This window comes from Lissotriton vulgaris, unplaced genomic scaffold (genome assembly GCF_964263255.1).
Source record: "Lissotriton vulgaris unplaced genomic scaffold, aLisVul1.2 SCAFFOLD_7734, whole genome shotgun sequence".
In the NCBI taxonomy this organism is placed as follows: domain Eukaryota; kingdom Metazoa; phylum Chordata; class Amphibia; order Caudata; family Salamandridae; genus Lissotriton; species Lissotriton vulgaris.
In genome coordinates, this window is record NW_028249839.1 from 51,958 (window position 1) to 76,597 (window position 24,640).

The 24,640-nt window shown below is 43.7% G+C and overlaps 1 protein-coding gene across 1 annotated transcript; it reads right to left on the reverse strand.

The window, feature by feature from the left end:
- Window positions 1-1,394: 1,394 nt before the first annotated feature.
- On the reverse strand, window positions 1,395-19,774 carry LOC147663474 (uncharacterized). The gene is made up of 3 exons (XM_086950422.1): window positions 19,708-19,774; window positions 16,894-16,946; window positions 1,395-3,788 (listed from the first exon to the last, which is right to left on the reverse strand). Exon 3 carries the CDS (start codon window positions 3,343-3,345, stop codon window positions 1,963-1,965), a length of 1,383 nt encoding a protein of 460 aa, XP_086806548.1. The 5' UTR covers window positions 3,346-3,788; window positions 16,894-16,946; window positions 19,708-19,774; the 3' UTR covers window positions 1,395-1,962.
- Between the last annotated feature and the right edge of the window lie 4,866 nt (window positions 19,775-24,640).

The following is a 24,640-nucleotide window of genomic DNA, read 5'->3' on the forward strand; positions in this document are numbered from 1 at the left end:
CCTGCTACCGTTCCCAGCGAAAGTCATCGAGAAAGCCATCCACAGCCAACTCACCACCTTCATCAAAGAGCACAACATCCTCGACTCCTCCCAATCCGGTTTCAGAAATAACCACAGTACAGAAATCGCCCTCCTCGCCCCAACAGGCGACATCCGCTTCTTCCTGGACAGAGGAGAAACGGTAGCCCTCATCCTCCTTGACCTCTCAGCGGCCTTCGACACAGCCTCCCTCCGCACCCTAACACACAGACTCCACAATGCAGGGATCCAGGACTACGCCCTCGACTGGATCCAGTCTTTCCTCTCTGGCAGAACGCAGCGGGTGAGACTCCCTCCGTTCCTCTCGGATTACACTGGCCACCTGCGGATTCCCCCAGGGGTCCTCCCTCAGCCCCACGCTTTTCAATGTCTACATGGCTCCGCTCAACCCATCATCAGAACCCACGGACTCAACATTGTTTCATACGCAGAGGACACCCAACTCATCCTCTCCCAATCCAACTAACCCAACGCAGCCAAACACAACTTTCAAGAAGGCATGGAAGCTGTCGCTAAATGGATGAAAAGCAGCTGCCTACAACTCAACACTGACAAAACAGAAGTACTCATCATCGGCCAATACATTGATGCCTGGAATGACACCTGGTGGCCCTCCGCCCTCGGAATCCCACCCACCCCCATGGACCACGCACGCAACCTTGGAATCATCCTGCACTCTGAGCTCAAAATGGATCACAGATCAACTTTGTCGCAACCTCCTGCTTTCACACCCTGCGTCTCCTACGCAAGACCTTCAAATGGATTCCCCTCGAGCACAGAAAAACCGTCACTCAACCCCCCATCACCAGCAGACTCGACTACGGCCATGCACTCAATGCCAGAATAAACAAAAACCTCACCCACAAGCTACAAAACATCCAGAACGCCACCGCAAGATTGACCCTCAACCTGCCAAGACACTGCCATATCTCCCAGCACCTGCGCACACTCCACTGGCTCCCCATCAAGGCTAGAATAACCTTCAAGATTCTCACCCAATCACACAAAGCCCTCCACGACACCGGACCAGCATACCTGAACAGCCGACTCAAATTCCACGTGCCCCAAAGGACCCTACGATCAGCCCAGCTCTCCTACGCCGTGGTACCCCGTGCCAGAAAGACCAGATCGGGAGACCACTACTTCTCCTTCCTCGCGGCCAGAGCTTGGAACGCCCTACCGCTCCACCTCAGACAGACAACGTCACACCCCATCTTCACGAGAAACCTCTAAACTTGGCTCTTCGACAGATCCCCTCCATGGTGGACTGGAACCTGCACCTCCCCCTCTTCCCCAGTGCCTTGAGACCCTTACGGGTGAGTAGTTGCGCTTGACAAACACATGATTAATTGATTGATTGGATCACCCTTCCTTTTTAAATTGAATTCCTGACAAATTAGGACAAATTACATAATTTCCTGATAGTTGACTTCCTTCTGAAATATTATTCTTTTGCATGAAAGCTATAACACATTCAGAACATTTATACATTTCTCAACAGCATGTGTTCTCTTATTTCTTATTAGCTATACCTTGGGAGTGAATGCCTTGTCAAATTCAGAACACTTACATGCTTTCTCTCTACTGTGAATTATCTGATAAGTCACTGGATCTCTCTAAAATAAAATGCTTTTTGCACTTAGAGCATTTTTATGATTTTTCTTTGAGCAGCTTCTTAGATAACATGACAGATTACCATTTTATTTTAAAGCTGTATTATCAGTTTTGTCTTTGTGAAAAAAGCCTTTTCACAGTAAGAACTATTTAAACAGTTTTGCCCCAGTGTGTATTGCCTGATGTAGTGATAGATCACCAGCTCACTTGAAAGCCTTTTGGCATACAGTACATTTACATGGTTCCTTCCCAGTGTGGGTTATGTGGTGAACAAATAGTTCTTGCAGTTTATTGAAAGCCTTTTCACATTTATATGATTTCTCCTCCATTTGATTTCTCTGATGAAGTATCAACTTGTATTTGCTTGAAAGCATTGTCACATTTAGTACATTTATACGGCTTCACCACAGTGTGATTATTGTGATGAAGCAATAGATTACCATTTTTCTTGAAATTCCTGTCACACTCAAAACATTTATTAGGAGTCTCACTGGTTTGAGATGGAGGATGTATCAAAAGTCTTTTTGTAATGAAAGCCTTGTCAATTTCAGAACATTTATAAGGTTTCTCACAAGTGTGATTTCGCTGATGTAATGAAAGTCCACTCCTTCGCCTGAAAGTCTTTTGGCATTCAGAACATTTATACGGGTTCTCACCAGTGTGGGTTCTCTGATGTCTCGTCAGCCCGCTTTTCGTAATGAAAGCATAACTGCATTCAGAACACCTATGTGGTTTTTCCCCAGTGTGAATTCGCCCATGTAATATTAATTCGCTCTTTTGCTTGAAAGCCTTGTCACATGCAGAACATTTAAATGGTTTTTCACCAGTATGAGTTCGTAGATGTATCTTCAACTCTTTCTTTTTAATGAAAGCCTTGCTACATTCAAAACATATGTATGGTTTCTCGCCCGTATGAGTGTGCTGATGTGACATCAGCTGTGTCTTTCTAATGAAACCCTTGTCACATTCAGAACATGAATATGGTTTCTCCCCAGTATGAGTTCGCTGATGTATTATCAGGTTTCTTTTTGTAATAAAACCCTTGTCACACTCAGAGCATTTATGAGGTTTCTCCCCTGTGTGATATCTCTGATGTTCTGAAAGGCCACTCCATTGCTTGAAAGCCTTGCTACATTCAGAACATTTATATGGTTTCTCACCAGTGTGAATTCTGTGATGTTGTACCAACTTGAAGTTTTGCTTGAAAGCCTTGTCACATTCTGTACATTTATACAGTTTCTCCCCAGTGTGACTCTTGTGGTGACGTAATAGATGAGCCTTTTGCTTGAAAGCCTTGTCACATTCAGAACATTTATATGGTGTCTCGCCGGTGTGTGATAGGTGATGTATCATCAAATGACTTTTTGTAAAGAAAGCCTTGTCACACTCAGAACATTTATAAGGTTTCTCACCGGTGTGATATCTCTGATGTACTGAAAGCTTACTCTTACATTTGAAAGCCTTGTTACAGTCAGAACATTTATATGGTTTGTCATCAGTGTGACTTCTCTGATGTAGTGATAGTTCACCCTTGTGATTAAAAGTTTTGTAGCATTCTGAACATTCATATGGTTTCTCACCAGTAAGAGTTTGCTGATGTATCAGCTGTGTCTTTGTAATAAAGACTTTGTCGCACTGAGTAAATTCATATGGTCTTGTTTCAGTCTGACCTGTGTCTTTCAGCAGATCCATGTGTGTTGAAAACTCAACTTAATTAACTAGTTTGTTTAATTCAGTATGGTTTTGTTCATCTACAGTTAAAGTATTGTATATTTATCTGGTCTTAAAATGCTGAAGTGTACGTAACGTTTCCGGATGGGTATTTCTAGAAAATCTTTCTGTACGTTCTCATGTGTAGATGTCTTGATTGCTTAGGGTCTTTCAAGTGTTCATTGCTGTCATATTCTTGAGACACACACCACGCCTTTTTATGTGTGTGGTTCCAACTCTGAACAGAAAAAGGCTGTTTACATCAGAAGCTCACATCAATAACAATCACAGACCTTTCATGAGCTAAAGTCTCTAAAATATGTCTCATACTTTTCGGGGGTTAATGTCTCCAAATTAGGATTGCTTTCTCTGGTGTCCAACATGATGTTCTGACAGTTGCTTTCATTTTAGATTTCTTTCACCTGCTGATTGAAAAAATAGACATTAGCATGTTGTGAGCTAAAATTAACAAAAAAATGCAGTTATAAATCGAATTGTTTTTCCATTATGAAACTGAGCTAATTAAATCATTAAAGTAGCTAAAATGAACAAAATATTTTGAGATGCACGAATAGCCCAGGCCCCAGCTAATAGAGATCAAGCTGATTAGATGTGTTAATGGACAGAGACATTGGCAATGATGACTGGACTGGGATATTTAGGCATTGGTACAGTAGTGGGCTGTAAGTAAAACATAAACCATAGACTAGGTGGCTCACAGACACCTTCAGAGTAGCTTGCAGCAGTGAGTGAATTGTTATAGAAGCACATATTGCATTTCCCTTCTGAAGTAAAGTGAAGGCTGTGTTTATTTTACATTATTATCTTCAGGGTGCAGATAGCAGGGCCTGATCATGAGCAATGCTGATTTCAGATTTACAACCCAGGGTCAGGCACAGAGCGGATGAACTGAAGCACGGCGGTATTTAACTCTTCAATAAAAGTCCTTGTCAACTATATATCGGAGCATGAGAACAAACTGATGCTTATGAATGCGTTTAAATGGGAGAAAATTAAAATGAAGAGTTTACTTAATGATTAAGTTAAGTTTTCATTTTAATTTTCTTCCATTTCAAAGTGTATTTACAAACAGACACCTTCTTGCTCGTAGTGGCCGGTAGACACTGTGCCAAATTTAATAACTGAAACATAGAGTTATTATTTTTAATGGGGCGAATACAAATTGACTTTTGTGTAAGTTTTTGAATGTTTGATGCTCACAAAGGGATTTATGAGTAGTATCTTTGCAAATGCATAAAGAAAGGATTGTCTTCTTTTTTTTAAAAAAAGTGTAAGCTTACCTTTGTGAAACAGGCCCTGTGTCTTAATGTTTTCCTCCAATTTTAGTTAATCCAATTACTCCATAATATTTTATGAAACAAGTTTCTTCACTTTAAATTCCTCCTATTTCAACAAATGGATGTACTTTTGTGTTATAATATGCCACCGTGTCTACAGGCCACTGGGTGCAAGATGCCTGCTGTTTATAAATATGAAAATGAAATGAGAGAACATTTAAATGATTAGATTTAAGGAATACGGAGGGCGTGGCTTGGCGCCCGACGTGGACGGCGGCTCCGATGTGAGCGTTCCGGGTCGTTCGGGGGACTTGCTCTCTCTTGCCTACTGCCACCACCTGTAAGAAGCAGTTTCTCCTACCGGAATATCGGGAGAATGTAGCGCTCCTAATTCGAGGGAGTTACTGGGCATTTTCCTGCTTGTTTGGCAAGTTTGCGAGCGGACGCGGCTCCCTAATGGCCGCGACCGCCATTTTGTTTTGGCTTCGCGCGTTCAGCGCGCATCCTGTCACAGTCAATGCTTATCCCCCACAGCGCTCCAGACATCGGAAATCGCTCATGGTGAGCTAATCTTAATAATTTCAAGCTGCCTTTGTCTTTAGCCTGCCTGTGCTGACCTGTGCGAGTTTCACTCGCGATTTTCGCGACTTTGGCGGCCATTTTGTCCTTCTGGAACACTTCTCTCACATAGCTTCCTTGTGCTCACTATCAACATCTGCCCTCTACCAGGTGCAATACAATTTCAATGCACTCTCTCTCATTTGGAATTTCTTCATTCTGGCAGCTCTTCAAGTCGCCTGCGCACTTTCCTGTTTGCGTATTCGCCTCAGGCTGCCCTTCTCTACTGCAACGCTGTGCCTTTCTTGAGGGTCTTTTCCTTCTCTACAATACACCATCCTGTTGAATCTCACTGTCATGGATATTCTTCGCTTTGCTCTTTACTGTGAGGACTTCCTGGCATAAGTATATGGATGTTGTCTCACGCTCCTAGGTGATCCTCTGGCATTCCTAAGTGGTTGGCAGAGAACCTTCTTTGGACCTTTTTGGCTCCTGTGTGCTTCTGCTGTTTGAAGCGTTCCTCCACACATATACTATTTCTCGCAGGCACGCACAGAATACTCCTGGTGCTAGTTTTTCCCTTGTTTTCTTTTTGGAGGCGACTCTCATTGTATGGAGAGAAGTGCGAATACTCGTATTTCTAAAACTCTGCGACGTGTTTTCATCAAAAACTCCAGAGTCTTCTCTGCATTGGCACATCTGGAAGCTTCTCAGGAACTTTCTGCCCAAATGTCGCAGTCCAACGCGGAACGTCCAATTCAATCCTCAGGAAAAGCCACGTCGAAACGTCTTAAAAAGGATCCTCCATCACCGACAGGTTCTACTTCAGCTGTTTCTATGGAGTTGCTGTTGGAGGAGATACGCGCTCTCCGGCCTTTCATGGAGGAAACTAATTCCAAGCTGCAAGTTTTAACTGACAACTGGTCACAGATGGACGCGAGAGTAACTACAATGGAGCGCTCTATAACCTCTCTTCAAGAGTCATCTTCCAAGGTGACACACTTGCAGTCGCAGATTTCCTCTCTCCAGACGCAGGTTGAGGAGCTTGAGAATCGCAACAGACGCAACAACCTTCGACTCTACGGCCTGGCGGAGAACTGTGAGGGAAATGACCCCATTGCTTTCTTCAAATCCTTCCTACCTAAGCTCCTTCACTTGCCTGAAGGTACCACGCTTAACATTCAACGAGCACATAGGTTGGGTCGCATTTCATCAACTTCCTCTGCTTCTTCAAGACCAAGAGGTGTCATCATGTATTTCTTAGAATACACTGATCTTCTCAAAGTCCTCTCAGCGGCCCGTGCCTCCCCTCGCCTCACATGGTCTGGATCCAATCTCTTCTTTGCGCAGGATTACGCCAGAGCTACAGCCAAGCCTTCTTGGATATGCGACCAGAGCTTCGTTCCATTGGCGCCAGATATGGCCTTTTCCATACTTGCCTGTTCAGAGTTACTCACAACAACAAAACGACGACCTATGAGGATCCTGTTCGTCTGCGGAGCTTCCTGAACTCTGCCCAAGCGTCTGATATGGATCTATCCAGTTCTTCATCAGCCTTTCCTCCGTGACTTTCATGAGCTGCTGTTTTGTTTTCTTACTTAGTCTGCACAATTAATGTTGACTGTTTTCTATGTTCGCATTTTTCACGTTGTTTCGCCCCTCTTCTTCTATATGATTCTTTTGGTTTCTAATTTGTTCCCTTATGTCTCTACAATGTAGTCATATGTTGTATACTGTTGTTTACCATTTTGTTTTTATTACTTAATTCCTTGATGTTCTCTCCTCTCAAGTTTTCTGTTCTTTCTTTTCTTCTACAGGTATTACAATCTACAGTGTGTTCCCCCCCCGGTCTGGTGGTTCGCTTACATTGGATGTCGTGCCTCCTCCAGTTGGTGCTCCCCCCTCAGTTTTTTCTTCTCGTCTCCCCTCTCTAGTGATCGTCCTTCCCTAGTTCTTCCCTCCGTAAGTAAGTTCTCCTTTGTTCACAGGTGTCTTTCTCTTCTTGCTTTCGACAACTTTTATGTTTCAGTTTTTTTCACACCTTTTTCTCTCTCACTTACATTCCTCTACTTTGTTTCCTCATTCAACTGGTTTTTATTACCACTTCTTTACTCCATGTTCCTCTTCTTCATTTATTTTTTCGATCTCATATTACTTCACTTCTTCTTGACTCTCTTATCCTTTTTGATCACTTTTTCCTTCTGGGTACCTATTATATTCCTTTTTTTCTCATTGACATTTTTTTTCTCACTTTCATGTTATGTCGTTGAAAATAGTTACATGGAATGTTAAGGGTGTTAATTCTCCCATCAAACGACAGAGGATTTTGTCGCACCTTGCACGTTTAAATGTTGATATTGCTTTCTTGCAAGAAACTCATCTGTCTGCTGAAGAATCTGTTAAACTAAAGAGAGGCTGGGTGGGTGATGTTTACTACTCTCCAGGGGATGGCAAGCGTAACGGAGTAGCCATTTTATGTCACAAAACTCTTTCTCACTCTTTGCTCGCTTAGGAATCAGATGATGATGGTCGCTGGACATATGTTAAGCTCTCTATTAAGAATGTTCCAATTTCCCTTTTAAATGTCTATGCCCCCACTGCTGGAGATCCTACTTTCTGGCATACATTTTCCCGTCATATTACCAGATTTATCGATGACAACTTTATTTTAGCGGGAGATTGTAATCAGCCCCTTGACCCCTTTTTGGATAGGAATTCCAAGGCTCACTTTATTCCTAATAAGTCACATAAATCCTTCTCCCAAGCTATCTCTCAACATAAGCTTACTGATGCTTGGCGCTTATGCAACCCAGAGCTGCAGGAATTCACTTTTTACTCTCCTTGTCATCACTCCCAATCCCGGATTGATTACATCTTTGTAACTCACAACATTGCCCAAACCCTCACCCGTGTAGAGATTGGTCCGATTTTACTCTCAGACCATGCCCTCACTGTGGTTCAACTTGACATCCTACCTAAATCAGTTGGGCCCAAGCGATGGCGCTTTAATAATTCCCTTCTCTTAGACCCCAAGTTCACTGCATCCTTCACTGAATTCTCAGATGAATTTTTTTTATTTAATGACACTCCCTCTATTCCCAAGCACACCGTTTGGGATGCCTTCAAGGCCGCAGCGAGGGACTTTATAATTGCTTTGTGGCGAAAAAACGGAGGGCTGCTCGTAGTTTTACAGCTGCCATCCTTCTCGACATTAAGAAATTGGCGCATTCTTATTTTACTTCCCGATCGCAGGAAAGTTTAACAGCCCTGAATAATGCTAAAATGAAATTTAACAAAAAGTCTACGGACGATGCGTCCTTATATCTACTGAAATCAAGTGCCAAGTTTTATGGGGGCAAAAATAAGGTTGGGAAGGTTTTAGCTAATTATCTGAAGGTAAAGCACAATAAGCTAAATATTGAATCAATCTATGACACACACTCTGTTCTTAAACACACGGATACAGACATTCTTGCTGAATTTTTTGCCTTTTACAGAACTTTATACTCTTCTGAAACCCAACCCTCCTCTCAATCCTTAGATCATTTTTTCTCCAACATCCAAAAGCCAGCTCACTTCCCGCTTGATCTTTCTCATTTAGAACTTAGCATCTCCCAGCAAGAGTTACTCACAGCACTTCAGAATCTCCAAAAAGATAAAGCCCCTGGGCCGGATGGCTTTACTGTTGAGTTTTTTCTTCACTTTTCAAAACTGCTCATCCCAAAACTACACTCCCTCATCGATGCTTTCCTCACCTTAGGATCTTCCTCAGGCTCTTTCTCTGATGCGCACATTTGTCTCATACCCAAGGAGGGGAAAGATCCTCAACATTGTAAAAATTACAGACCTATCTCCTTGGTTAATATTGATTATAAAATATTTGCGAAGTCCCTTGCAGCACTTCTTGATCTTCTTCTCCCGGATCTTCTGGGTGAGGAACAGTCAGGCTTTGTCAAGGGTCGTTTCATAACCGACAACACTAGACTGCTATTTAATGTCTTATCTAAGTCCCGTCATTTGCCCCATTCCCTTGCGGCCATTGCCCTTGATGCTGAAAAGGCGTTTGATAGGGTTGAATGGACCTATCTTTTTCACACCCTTCATTGGTTTGGTTTTGGTCCTAATTTTATTTCTCTGATTTCCTTACTTTATTCTAATCCACGTGCAGCTGTTTGTGCTAATGGTCAAATATCCTCCTTTTTTGATTTGAAAAGAGGCGTCCGTCAAGGATGCCCCCTATCTCCTTTTCTCTTTAACTTGACCTTAGAACCCTTTCTGTCTAAACTCCGTCAGAAGCCTACCATTCAGGGCTTTCAGATATCAGATTCCCAAATTAAGCTGGCCGCATACGCGGACGACATCCTTCTTTTTATCTCTAACCCCACTGATTCGATTCCCGCCTTCCTGGCTGAAGTAAGTGATTATTCCCAAATATCTGGTTATAAACTTAACAATGATAAATGCGAGATCCTACCCCTGACGAAATTCAAATTTAAGCCTGATTTTGCTGCATCTAACTTTACATGGAAATCTTCCCATATTAAATACCTTGGATTACATATTACTCCCACCATCCCAGATACTGTTTCCCTCTGTCTGTCCAAATGCATCCAAAAATTAGTGGATTTAATGTCCAAGTGGCATCCTCTTTACCTGCCTTGGTGGGGCCGCCTTGATACTATTAAAATGATGTTGTCTCCCATAGTCCTTTATACTATTTCTAACATTCCAGTCTCCATTCCTTCCAAATTTTTAAAAAAGATTAACTCCATTCTAATGTCCTTTCTTTGGAATAAGAAGAGGCCTCGAATGTCTCTAGCTCGACTGATTCGTACTAAGACGGAGGGTGGAGTTAATTTCCCGAACTTCCCTGCTTACCATAAAGCGTTTCAATTATGACAAGCCTCCTTCTGGTTGCAAGATCCCAGCACTCTTTGTCCTTTATGGACTAAATTTGAGCGCCTTCTTCTTTCTCCTTTTTCCTTTGCTGAATATCTTTCCTTCTCTCGTAAACCCTCTTCCATTTCCACTCCTATTCACAAATTTACTACTAAACTGCTCCTCTCTTCTTCTCATTCCTCTCCCACAACCATTGCTGATTTCCTTTCATCTACCATTTGGCACAACACCGCCCTACTTATCCGCAACAAACCTTTCTTTTGGAAAACATGGCATCATAAGGAGCTGATATGGGTTTCCTAACTCTTTTCTCAATCCTCTTTCTTACCTTTCACCACTCTTCGTTCCCTTTACGATTTACCTACCTCCTTTACTCGTAACTATCACTTACTTAGAGAGGCTGCCTTGACAACTTATAATCGGCTCTCTCAATGATATCCTTCTCCTGCTTCTCCCACTTCCATCTCCTTGCTTCACTCCTTTTTACGCAATACCCCAAAGGCTTCCGCCATTTACAAACACCTTCACACTACTGATTCTGTTAGACCTAAATCTAAAGTGGAGGAATGTTGGGAACATGACCTTTCCACGTCTTGGCCAATTTCACTATGGGACAAAGTTTGGATCAAGATCCGTAAATCCTCGAGAGTGGCAACTTTGACACAGTCTTTGTTCTTCGTTTATAATAGACTTCTTTATAAACCCTTTGACCTCCACAAACGCTTTCCAAACACTTCTCATGTCTGCTGGTCTTGCTCATCCCCACAGGCCACTTTGTTCCACATGTTATTCCTATGTACCTCTGTTCATGATTTTTGGTTACAGGTTTGGGCTCAAATTAATCTGATTTTTCACACATGTGTCCCCTTTTCTCATACAAACATTTTCTTAGGCAGCCTTTCCCCTTGCTGGGATAATGTTGAATTAAAACCTCAGATTATTGATTTGCTACTGGCTGCTGCGTTCCAGCAGATAACGGTAAATTGGAAGGACTTCTCCAATATCTCCTTCAAGGCGTGGTGGTTTAACGTTTGCCATAACCATAGACTTGACACTGCTTTTGTCTTTCCGGCTCGCATGGCTGCCAAGCATTTGGACTTGTGGCTCCCTGTCACGCTCTACTTGGACACTTGTGCTAATCCTTTGTTTCGTCCACTGCCTTCGCAACAAGAAGTCCCCAAACCTCCTTAAATGCTCACTGCATTCCGTTTTTCTTCATTGTATCATCTTTATATTCCTTTCAGGTATTTTCATGCTTTTTATGATTAATGTTTCAAATGCTTTTTCCTTTTTTTTTCTTATTATTCTGTTGCCCAGATTTTCCTTTTGATACTATTTACAACCGTGTGCTTGTTTTATTTATCATAGTTTTCAATGTTTTATATTTCCAATGTACTTTGTTTTGACACCTTGCTTTTCTCTTATCATTATCAAATAAAATTTTCTTGAACTTAAAAAAGATTTAAGGAATACATATAAACATAAAGATAACTCTTCAATTGAATTTTCTCCCATTTCAAAGTGAGATTATTACTTTTAACAAATCCTGATGCAATGACACAGGTAGTGCTTTGTGTAATATCTGTACACTTGTTTTGCTTAACAGAGTACATGCCAGGATTCTATGTTATATATGTGGTGACCCGAATTCCGCCCGTGTACCACTCCTTAGAACTTCCTTAGACACTTCCTCAAATTCGTGCAAGGTGAGTCCTAAAATGGAGTTATTATTCTCTCATTATTGGTGTAGTTTTTTTTTTATACATCTTAAGGTGAGGTGGATTTATATATGCCAACCACGTCACCCTTTTATCTTCCAACATTATTAGTGCCTGTTCTATGCTACGGGCATTATGTCCTAATGCTAATTTTTGGTATCAGGATATCCGGTTTTTGCACTTAGAATGGTGATATGGTCTTTGACACACTTTTTTAGTTGTGAGGCCTGCCTATTTTTCTAGCTTTTTAAAGAAATGCTTTTTCTTGTTCTAGACTGCAAGTACATATATACACCAGGTCTAAAGTGAATTGTTCCTTCTACGACTTGGGGGCATATAAGCAAGGGCCGGAGTTAAAATTATCGCCGCTTTAGCGTCCGTTTCCGGATGAAAAACGGCGATAATTGTAACGCCCTATTAGCAAGGACACGCTAACGTGTGAATCCATGCTTCTTCGCCCTTTCCATTAACGCCCAGCTTTGCATCTCTAATGAGATGTAAAGAGGGCGTTCCTCCCCAGGATAACGGGAGAAATGTCTCTAAGCAAAATTTCTCCTATTATCAATCCTCACGCAAAGAAGCATAGCGACAAGAAAATTAGCAATAACCTCTGTTATCACTACTTTCCTTACGCCTGCTTTGAAACTGACTTAGCCATGATATCCTATGGAAAGTGGCTAACATGGTTAAGTATGTGTAGCCCTATCAGCAAGCTATCGCCAAAAGTTGTGCGATTATCGCTGGATTTCCAGCGATAATCGCACAGTTGGCAGCTTGCGCTCTGAATTTTATTGCTTTTGGAGATAAGCATTGCTGATAGCACGCTATCTCCGCGATAAAATTCAGAGTTGGCCGGCGATAATTATCCTAGCGCTAAGTGCGCTTAGCGATAATTATCGCCAGCCCTTGCTGATATGCCCCTTGGTTCCTTCATACAGCTTTCATATCACCATCGATTGGTTGTATACTTACAAGGTGAGAAAGAGTTGAACAATTCTTCAAACCATATTTGTTTTAAGCCTAGAACTTTAATTACATGTAAATAGCACTGCTTGTGCTTTCCTGTTTGGTAAGTCGTGTTACTAATAGGCTTGACTCTTTCATCTTGACCAAGTAATAAAGAATCTGCAATACATGCACTTGACAGTTTTGTCCTCTTTCCATTTTCTCTCTATATAACCATCTCCTAGGCTATGGTCACGTTATTATTTTTTTTATGTTGTTTTTTTCTCTCCCGTATGCACTGACAAACATTGTTATTATATGTTCTGGAAATGTATACATTTGTATTAAATATGTTATATGTGGTAGACATACAGTTTTGTGTTTACTATGTGGTATTTTACTTCTATCATGATGTTTATATGTTTGTAAATATTTATGTGGAAAAGAATTTCTTTGTATAAGTTTGTGGGTCATTTTGTAAAATGTTGTAAAATACTGTGTGTGTTCTTTTAAATGTTGGTTATGGTCTGTTAATGTTACGTTTTGTCTATGATTGTTACAGCCCTGATGAAGTTCCCTTTTTGCACAATCAGGAACGAAACGTGCTGGCTGTGTGCCATTTTTAAAGACTGAGTGAAAAAAATAAGTACTTTTGGAATTACTATTGATGTGTCTGACTTTGCTACGAGTGCACCTTCCACCTTCTCTTGAAAAACTTTGACCGTGACTCGCACCTCTGGACAACGGGTGTAGGAAGTGTGTTGCACCACTCTGAAATTGACTGTACATGTGGATTGGTTGAGCTGGACTTTGGTCTGTCGTCTGTTCCTTTTTTGCTAACATTTACACACAGTGGGCATTGTGCTACCGGTGGCTGGTAGACAAAGTGCCATATTTATAACTGGGAAATACAAAAATGGTGGTTCCATAGTATGAACATTTTTGCCGAACATTCTTCTGGCCTTTAAATTTCTGCCATTTTTAGAAAGAATGGTGGTGGGTTTTTCGGTATACATGTAACACTGACGCATATGGTGAAAGGTATGTCCTGTGACACAAGTACAACGAAAAAGGCTCCTACTCACCCATTCATATGCACACATGTTGATAAGTCTTCAAAAACCACGCTCTGACTGACATACAGGTCAGCCCTGTCATAGTGCCTCTAGTCAAAATATGTTGTTCAAATCATAGTATATGGCTCTATGAACAATAGGTTTAAAGTCAATGAAGAAGGGCGTGGGGGTGTCTGGTGACACTACGCCAGTGGCTTGGCCTTTACTAGATGACAAGGATTTTCATTGATTAGAAGTAGCTCTCATTACAGAAAAGGAGACCCCCTGCCATAGACAATATAGGACTCATGTCAGGATGTTTAGATTTTCCTTTTCTGACAACGAATGATGTTGAGTTTCTATAAATATTATCGTGACTGTTGATCATAATAAATGTCACAATTATATTGAACACCTTAATATTTGCCAGTTACTTGGAACTATGCCTATGGCTCTTTTATTCTGCTTCATGAATTTCTGAGAGTGTTAACCGTATTGTAGCACAACACCTCTGAAAATCTGGAACTTCTTATACACCTAGAGAACAATTCAACTGCAGGGCACTCCGACAATCAGTCCGATATCTTATATTCTCAAAAATACATTTATCAGTTAACATTTAGAAACACACTGCTCATGCTCAATACGAATGTATTTTGCGTATGGACATTTACTAATATTTTGAGATATTTGGTAGTGAACAAATTCTGAAGTTTCCTTCTAGTTAGCATATTCTCTCAACATTGGTTCAATTTAATAGCTCAGCCCATACCCATTGTATATCCAAATGTAGAATTACATACCGTCAAAAGCACACAAATGTCTGCTCTCCTCAGGTTTAACCCCATCACTGCTGTTATGATGAAGGTGTATGTCAGAAAATACATTTGAATGCAAGAAACCCTGGTAGTAAATCTAAAAGGATAATGATTAACAATATACATACATACTTAAAGATTAATGCATATGGTTGAAATATCTTCTTTGCTGATATGCCCATCAATTCCTGATAGCAAGCAAATCAGTAATATTTCTAGTTGGGTTTTCTAAAAACAACCTTGATTTATACTTTAACATAGTAATGCTAGAACCATCTAAGTCAACCACTTCAAACACCATGACACTGCATGATCAACATTCACAATATTAAGCCACCAATGCTCTTTCCTCACAATGTACAACAGGGACACTGGGGTATTGGATAAACTGAAAATGCCACACTAACACTGGAGTCAAAACAGCCTCCAAAAATGTCTACTATCTTCAAGTTGTATTTTTCAAAAACACAAGGCTTTCCTCCATAATAGATCTTCTGTCAGATCCACACTCTGCTTGTAAGTACTGCTTATAAGTGGAAAGTCAAACTGCAGCCTCACATGAAATAACTAGAAGTACTTTATCTTTCTACACTCTTTTCAGTAAAGAAAAGAGAGCCCGCCTCACTACCATAAATCCTATTGAAGCAATACAGTTAAGTTTATAGTTTTAGTTAATTAATTTTTTTTGCAGAAATAATACTGGTACATTACAATTTATTAATGTCATTAAAAATTAAGTGTAAAAGAAGGAATTTTTGTCAAGTCATACAACTTGTTTCGTACAAGGCAAACATTTTCTAATAGGTTAACATTTATTGTTTGCTTTGATTGGTGCTCAAACAAAATAGTAAAACCTGCTTATCATTGGTTTTTACAAAAAAAAGCAAGCATTATACAATGCGAGAGCTACCAACCACCTGCTTTTTAGTTTTTGATATATCCTATCAATACACATGATGGAACCCAGCGCAACACTTGTACCATTAGAGCCAAAACAATCAGATGGCAATGGGGGCTCAGCTGGCATTTTGGTGTCCATTGAGCTTTACTGTTTCAAAGCACAAGCTTACGTGGAGGACAACTTTTTGTTACCCAGGCAGATTATGGATTGCAATAATTAACCGAATGTAAGTTAGCCCAACCATGCAAAATGTTTCAATGGTATGACAAAAGTGAGCCAGTTTTTGGGCCAATCTTACATTCTGCCTGTACTTTAACAGTTTTAGCGTTATCGCCTTTTAATCGCAGTTTTCACTTACACCCTACCACAGTATCATTGCAATTTGATATGGCTGCTATAGACACACAAAACTGTTTTTATTGATGATGGTTTGTTATGGTTTTAATTAACTGTACAATAAAGTATTACTTACTTACTGTCTAGGTTTAGGGGGCTAATGGCGGCACTGTGAACTAGCTGATTCCAGGGACAACATACCCTTGTATGGAACAACTGAGCTATTCAATCTGGCTTCCTTAGAGATCCCTATGCACCGTGTAAACGGAAATCTTCTATGGTGGTAGGGAATATCCTCCTCAGCTGAGTAGGTTTACCATATGTATTGGCTGTTGGTAAATTCAAGCTTGAAAAGATCCAAATCCCACTGTTTTAGCCAAACTCTGTAATTAATTTCTTACATACCATGGCACAAAACATTTCTGAGAACTGCAGATATGCAGTCACTCACTCAAAAACTACTACAACATGGAGTCACACTAGAAGGTGGGGATTTTACATTTGTGTCAGAGGAACACGAAGAATGTAGGATAGAGGTATTTTGCTCCTGAGTGGAATTCCCTGCTGCAGATGATGCTACACAGGTATTTCCCAAATACGAAGAGGAGATAGAAGTCCCTCTAACCAAGAACATGCTTATTGGTTTAAAGGCGCCCTCCCACATAGTATGCAAAACATAATACTGGGCCCACTCAGCAAGGAGGGGGACACGTGGCCAGTCCGGTATTTATTGCTTGACCGCAGCCCAGCTGCGGGGATTATATAATAATCTAGTTACAATATACAGAAACCTTGCACAATTCGTGAAGCGAACATTAATACTTGCTCCTGCGCTGAAAGTTTAAGCCGTAGCACAACAATTAGCCACACCGGGCATCAGCCCACAAACTTTAAATGCAGTAATGGGAAAAATTCCCAACAAACGGGAAGAGATTCCGTTTTGGATAGCACTGAAGCTGTATTTCACCATCCAGGATCGCAGGAAAAACACAGGATACTAACCATTCACTTGCCAATGGGGATGGCTCCCCCGGCAGAGGACTGTGCTACCCCACCTGGCTTCCTCATTCATTCCCTACCTCGTCCCTTAGGCAGGGGTGGGGGTGTCGCCATCATCCACCGGGATCACCTCCTCTGCAAATCCAATGATGCGCAGATTCCCGAATCTGAAAGCCTGAAGTTCACCATTAAGCTAGACCCGACCAACTCACTCACAGGGCTCCTAGTGTATCGTCCCCCGGGGCATCCAGGCACTTTTGCTAGTGCTTTCCTGGACACAGTTGCTACACAGGTCCACTCCATCACCAATTTCATGATACTGGGAGACCTGAACATTCATTTCGATGACCATTCAGACTCTGGGGCTGTCGACTTGATCACCGATCTGGCGGCTCTCGACATTCACCTCCTAAACTTTGGTGCCACTCACAACAAAGGCCACCTGCTGGACCCTGTGTTCACGAACATCCCCACTATGCATGCTAGTGAATCCCTTCCCCTCCCCTGGACGGACCACTTTCTAGTCTCTTTCCAACTACCAGGGACTTTTAAGAAACCTCACAAACCACCTACTTTCACCAGGGACAGGGCCTGGTCCAGACTTCCCACCGAAGAATGGGCCAGGACCGTAAAGTCAACTACCCCTGCCCACGCTGAAGACCCGGCTACCGCCGATAGTAAATATAGAGAGTGGATCACTACCTCCCTGGACTCTGTTCTCCCACTTAGAACTCGGGAGGACAAAAATGGGAAACCAGGTTCTGCTCCCTGGTACACCCCAGAACTTCGATCACTACGCAAAAATTGTAAGAGAGCCGAACGACTTTGGAGGAAAAATTGGCAGCACGCCAATAAGGAAGCCTACCAAAACTTAGTCAGACTATACAAAACTGCCATTAAGCGATCTAAAGCCTCCCACTACGATACGCGGATAAAAGAATCCACTAATTCAGCCAGGGAATCTTTCCTAATCGTTAAAGAGCTTTTGAAAGTACCTTCCGCTCCTTCTTCCAACATCGCCCCTGTAGACCGAAGCAACGAACTAGCCTCTTATTTCAACGACAAAATTGCCCGCATCATTGCATCTCTTCCCCCTCCCTGTCCCACCCCTCCACTGCTCAGCCAGACTGGAAGCAGCTCACGCCCCCAACTCGTGACATTCAGGCCAGTAACTAGCAACGAGGTAGAAGCTACCTTAACCAAAATGAAAAGCGGATCTCCTTTGGACCCTGTACCCATTAGATTCCTCAAAACTGTAGCCCCCGTCATCATCCCCACTGTCACGGAGCTGATCAACAGCTCACTTGCTCAGGGATCTGTTCCCACTAGCTGGAAGAGTGCAGTGGTGAAGGCACTCCTCAAAAAACCCCAGCTAGACCCAGCAGATATGGCAAACTACCGGCCAATCTCACTCCTCCCAGGCATTAGCAAGGTAGCTGAGAAATTGGTCAACGGACAATTGTCTAAGTTTCTTGAGGCAAACAACATCCTACGACAATCCCAAACTGGGTTCCGCCCGGGTCATGGCACAGATACTGCCCTTCTTGCCGTCATCGAGGAAGCAAGGCGCATTTTAGATTCAGGAGGGTCAGTGGCAGTGATCCTCCTGGATCTTAGTGCTGCCTTTGACACAGTCAACCATCGTGTCCTTCTCCATCGGTTGGCGGCAGCAGGGCTCTCCGGGACGGCACTCAGATGGGTAGAGTCCTTCCTTGCCGGGCGCACGTTCCAGGTATGGGACGGCAACCATCGCTCGGCCACCCTCCCCCTCACGAGCGGGGTCCCTCAGGGATCGTCCCTGAGCCCGACGCTCTTTAATGCCTATATGGCCCCCCTTGAAGACGTGGTGATACCATACGGTATAAAAATAGTGAGCTACGCTGATGACACACAGTTGGTCGTCTCCTTATCCCAACTAGACGACCACCCAGACAACCTGGCAAACTGCCTTACAGAAATCCACGGCTGGATGTGTGATTCATCACTAAAACTAAACGGGTCAAAAACCGAAGTGATGCTCATGGGAAAACAATGGGCGACCATTCCACCAGCGGTCTGGCCAGACATGTTCGGGGAAATTCCCACTCCAAAACACCAAATTAAGACCCTAGGAGTATGGCTAGAACCCGAGCTTTCAATGAAAACGCAAGCAGCCAAAACTGCTGGAACTTGCATTGGGCTCATGCGCACCACACGCAAAATTCTCCCCCTACTCCCCCTCGCTTCCAGGAAACTATTAGTCCAAGGACTTATACTATCACGTTTGGACTATAGCAACATGGTCTACCTGGGGGCCCCTGAGTCCACCCTGGCGAAACTGCAACGAACACAGAATGCAGCAGCCCGTCTACTTATGAACCTTCCCACCAGAGTGTCAGCGAAACCTGCCATCAAGGCCCTGCACTGGCTCCCTGTGCGCCAAAGGGTGGAATTCAAAGCCATGTGCACGGCCTACAAACTGATCAATGGAGGTGGCCCTTCGATCCTCAGCGACCTGGTTACTCCCTATAAAGCACCCAGATCCCTGCGGTCCGAGAATGAGCACCTAGCCAACATCCCCAAATTTAAAAAGACTCGCACTGGAGGTCGTCGCTTCTCTGTGAAAGCCTCCACTGGATGGAATTCACTCCCACGTACCCTCAGACTGGAACCCAATTATTTGAGGTTCAGAAAAAAACTGAAAACACTTCTATTCCCTAAATAAACGTCATCTCCCCCTTTCTCCCTCTCAGCTGGATATCAAATCTTTATAGCGCGGGGATGCCCTTGGGTCACCAGGCGCTGTACAAATCGCTAATAAATAAAATAAATAAATACTTGGTGTTTGGTCTTCGTTGTAGTATATACCAGAACACATGGCATCCCTTCTTTGGCGGTTCTACCTAAAATATTAAAACAGGTACAGAATGAGCATGGGGCAGCACCGGCCCTGGACTTAGGAATTAAACTGATGGGCAATTTCGCTGCAGTGTCAGCCACAATGTTGAGTAACATTAATGGGGAAGTAGCAGTGTTAGCTATGAGCGAACGTCTAAGGGATTTTCCTCCTGCTATGCAGGAGTGCAAATTACCTGAAATTATTGAAGAAACATATGCTAGGCTGGTTAGAGATAATTCTGGAGCTATTCAAGGAAAACCACAGTTAAAGAGGTATTCTGAAAAGGATAACTCTAAGCAAGCACCCGATTCTTCAACGAAGAAGAAGTGGGACTATAAGAACAAGGATATATCAAAATCATGGGGTGGGTCTTCTACACAGGAATCTACCAAAAAATGTTTCAACTTACGTAACTATGATAATGTAAAACCGCCTGATAGTTATCAGGATACTGATACACGATACTCCTTTAGTTCCTATCAGGATTTATCCGATAAACGTTTGGAGAGAGGAGAAGGAACATAGTGGAGAACAGAAGAACATGTGAAACCAAGGAAGGACTCACAACGCTTGTATGACAACATAATTCAACAACAAAACATCAATATAAAAAGGAGATGGCCCAGACTTAAGGTCAGGCATGCCCCGGATTTTGAGGACTCTGATTCTGAACGGGGAATGGGCATTGGCAATGCTGGACAACGAGGCTGAAGTCGCAATAATTCGCCAAATCCTGATAGATTGTCTGCTGGGAGTAGCACTGAGTGAGTATAATATGGTGGAAACACCAGATACCAGGCAGAGCGTTCTACATCGTTTATACGAAGTGTAACAATGGTTGGACAGGGATGGGCCCAAGCTTATTAATGTCCTCTTTTGGGAGGAACTCCCTCAGGGCTACAATATTCTGTTGGCCACCTGGCTTCGTGATTTGATTGCCCAAAGGGGAAACAGTGATTTTACCATTCTTTTCCGACCTCGTTCCCGAATCAATTAAACACTTACACGCCAAGGAGGGGTCTTTAGCGCTAGCTTCTGCCTTATACCACAACCATGTGGGGTAGGATAGCAGCTCACCATATCATGACATACCATTGAGGACAACCCAGTACCCTCAAAGACAATATCCAACAAGCATTTACAATGCAACGGTCTCGCCTTTGCAAAAGTTAGAGCTATTGGCATTGTAAATGACAAAAAATGTATTTATGTGTTGGTTTTGAAAACATAAATAAATGGCATTGTCATTTACAATGAAAATAGCATAATCTCTCGCTAAATGCCACACAAAAACACACAGACACACATACAAACACACAGAGCCCCCCACACACACATAGGCCCCCACACACACACAGAGCCCCCCCACACACACAGAGCCCCCCACACACACAGAGCCCCCCACCCACGTTTACACACACACACACAGCTACTGCGCTCCCACGGTAGAAGTTAATAAACAAGCATTTACAATGCAATGGTCTCGGCATTGTTAAAGTTAGAGCTACTGGCATTGCTCATGACATTATTTGTATTTATGTTTTTGATTTTAAAACATATAAATAAATGGCATTGTCATTTACAATGCCAATAGCTTAAACTCTCGCAAATGCGAGACGTATTGCATTTGCACCCACATACAGAGACACCCACACACAGAGCCACACACCCACACACAGAGCCACACACACACACACAGAGCCACACAAACACAGAGCCACACACACACACACACACACAGAGCCACGCACACACACAGAGCCACACACACACACAGACAGAGACACACACACAGAAAGAGCCACACACACAGACAGAGCCAAACACACACAGACGGAGACACACACACACAGACGGAGACACACACACACACACACAGAGCCACACACAGACAGAGCCACACACACATATATCGTCTGGGGAGTATTGCCCTAAGGGAAAACGCAACAGCCAACATTTTAAATCACATTTTCACCCCACTAGAAAATCACTTTACCCACTAGCTTAGAGAGACGGGGAGAGAGACAGAGAATACGGTTTTCAAAAAAAGTGGAATTTCATTTTAGCATGTGTAGGAAGGTACCTCCTGACTATGGTTGCCCCCAACTTTTTTTGCCCTGTGTTTTAGCTGGTTTTTGACATAGTCGACCTGGGGCCCTGCCAATCAGGACCCCAGGCCTACTGCTCTCTCTGTAAAATGGATTCCATGTACCCTAGGTACATTTCCAATTGGTACTGGGCCACCCTATCAGACCCTGTAACTCAGGGCATGGGTGTACCCAGGGCTGCCAGGGGCTGAAGCATGTATTATGCCACCCCTGGCTGGCCTCCTAAATTTGACACAACTGGCTGCATGACAGCTGGGGCAAAGTCGTGTAATCACCCTTTGCTGTAGGTGTAGTATACCTATACCTAACCCTAAAATGGACACACAGATTCCTATCAGTCACTCCTATGGCAGGCCTTGACAATCCTGAAGGCAGAGTGCTTGGAATCGTGTGAGATGGTGCTCTGGCATGAGCTGAGCCTGTCTGCAGCTTGCGGAATCAAGTCCTAATAGCTGTTCCATGATAACGCATACCATATACTCTTAAGTGCATTATAATCCTCGCGGTTAAATGCTATCTTTGGTATTGCTTTATCAAAACATGTCGAGTAAGGTGTCATACGAATTGGAATACTAACCCCTCGCCAATTCTGGCGACGGGGTTAGCATTCCACCCTTCTAGAGGGACACGACATGTATGTAACTGTGAACCCCGGTTAAAGTTAAACGAAGCCTCAGCTCCACAAAATGGATGCTGCCACCACAGACACGAGTCTGACCCCCTGCAGCTGGGAGTCCTTCCAGCGAGGGGAGCCTGGACAAAGGGTTTCCTGTCAGGGGCGGTGCTAGCACCGTCCCAGACATGGTTTTGTGTATCCTGGGTAGGCAGGGCTTTACAGGAAGGTGACTGCTGAGTGGCACCCCGGTGCTCACTACGCATAGGCCAGTCTGAACCAGTTCCAGGGGCACACCAGCCCCTGGCCTGGGGAAGTCCGGCATGGCAGAGGGGTGTAACCACCCCCCTCCTAGTCCCACCCATAGGCAGGACCTAGTCACCGGGTCAGCCCCCTTTTTTAGTATAAAGATAGGAGCGGGCCCCCTGTTCAAATTAGATCATCTTTGGAATCAAGACACGACTTTCTACGAAAGGACATCAAGATTTCTTCTTCAAGATTCTCCCTTGTGGCTAAGGAGTAGTCACCCTGCATCCGCAGGCACCATCCTAAGAACACTGCGGTCTGCTGCAAGTCCTTCTTCACGAATCCGACGACCCAGCTCGACGAGACCCGGCTTCCCTGGCACCTCTGACCTCTACTCACCTCTACAGCAAAGCTGAGAACCGTGAGTGCGACGAGACCTCGAGGGACCGACGATCGCCAAGACTGCACGACTTCTTTGCAACAAGCCCACCGTGTGCTCCACTGGTGAGTGCTTTGGGGTCCGAGAAGGCCCAACCCTGAGCAGCTCCAGCACCGAAGATCAGCCCTCCAGCATCTCCACGATCTGCGTGGGGCCCTTCTGCTTTTGCGTGCTCACCGCGCTGTGTGGCTACTAGACGGCTGGCTTGTGGCCTTCTTCACGACGCCCGACGACATCACTGCTGCTGGTCTGGTTGCTCCAGACTGGCCCTTGCTTCCTTCTTCAAGAGAGGCACCCCGGACCCTCCTGGTCCACTCCAGACGCCATTTTGAGTCCACCGCGTGGGCTTGAATTTGCCAAGGCTTTGTTGCCCAATCCTGGGTCCAGCGACGCCGACAGCTTCATCCATCGTGGGACAGCTCGCTCCTCCATCCTGGTCGCCGACAACGCCTCCTGGTCCGTGAGATCTGCGAACACAGCGTCACCCACTCACCTAGTCGAGGTGGCTACCATCCGGTGCCCTCCTGGTGCCCACTGACTACTGGCTAGTAGTCTCGAACTTGGTCCCCTCTGCTTTCAGGTGTCATCTTCCTTCGATCCAGGCTTGGATCCATCGAACTTTCTTCACTGGTCGCCTGCCAGCAACTTCTTTCTTCCAGGCTCCTGGTCCGTCAACGAGGATTCCCGACGTCTTTTGAGACATATGCAGCTGCAGCCCCTGGGCTAGGTAACTTCGGCATTTCGGTGCCCCAGCATAGCCTCACTATCCAAGGGTCAGGATCCACTTTTGTTTTCTCCCTACCAGGTCGGGTTCGCCCGAGAACACTAACTTTGTCATTACTAGCTACCATAGACTTTGTCCCGCATCACGCGTGAGAGTGCACACTCTGCACCCGAGTCCCCTAGGCCTCCTATAAGTAATCTGAAGGTTCTATAGTCAAGTCCTAGCGATTCCTAAGCCTATTAGTACTGTATTTACCTGCTAGTAATTTCGCATTCCACTTTCAGAGTATATGGTTTTCCGTGCCCCTCGGGCATTTGTATATACTGTGCTAACTTAAGTATTTTCGTAAGAGTTTTGTTTTGTGCTTAGTACCCTGTCCTCATAAAGAGTACAGGGCTGTTGTGATCTTAATAAATACACTGTTTATTTTCATAACACTTGTGTGGTGTCCTTTCACTTGGTGTTCAAGGGGTATATGTGTGGTATAACAGCTGGCTTAACACGCCCTCTCGAGTCTTTAGCCTTAGACTGCTCGTATCCACGCTACTAGGATAGCTGGTCTATAAGGTTGACTTACAACCAATCATCAATAAGGGTTGCTGGACTGATACATAGAGTTCACTAGAATAGTGAGCACTGCATATCAGGCCACCTTCTCACATTGGTGAGCAGCGGTTGGGATTTGAGCTTGCTGTTGTTTTACCACACGTATCCTAAGAATATCTTGTTGAAAGATCACATA

What these genes read in the sequence shown, in the direction of transcription:
- LOC147663474 (XM_086950422.1), bottom strand. Translation starts at nt 3,345, where the DNA reads ATGGATCTGCTGAAAGACACAGGTCAGACTGAAACAAGACCATATGAA.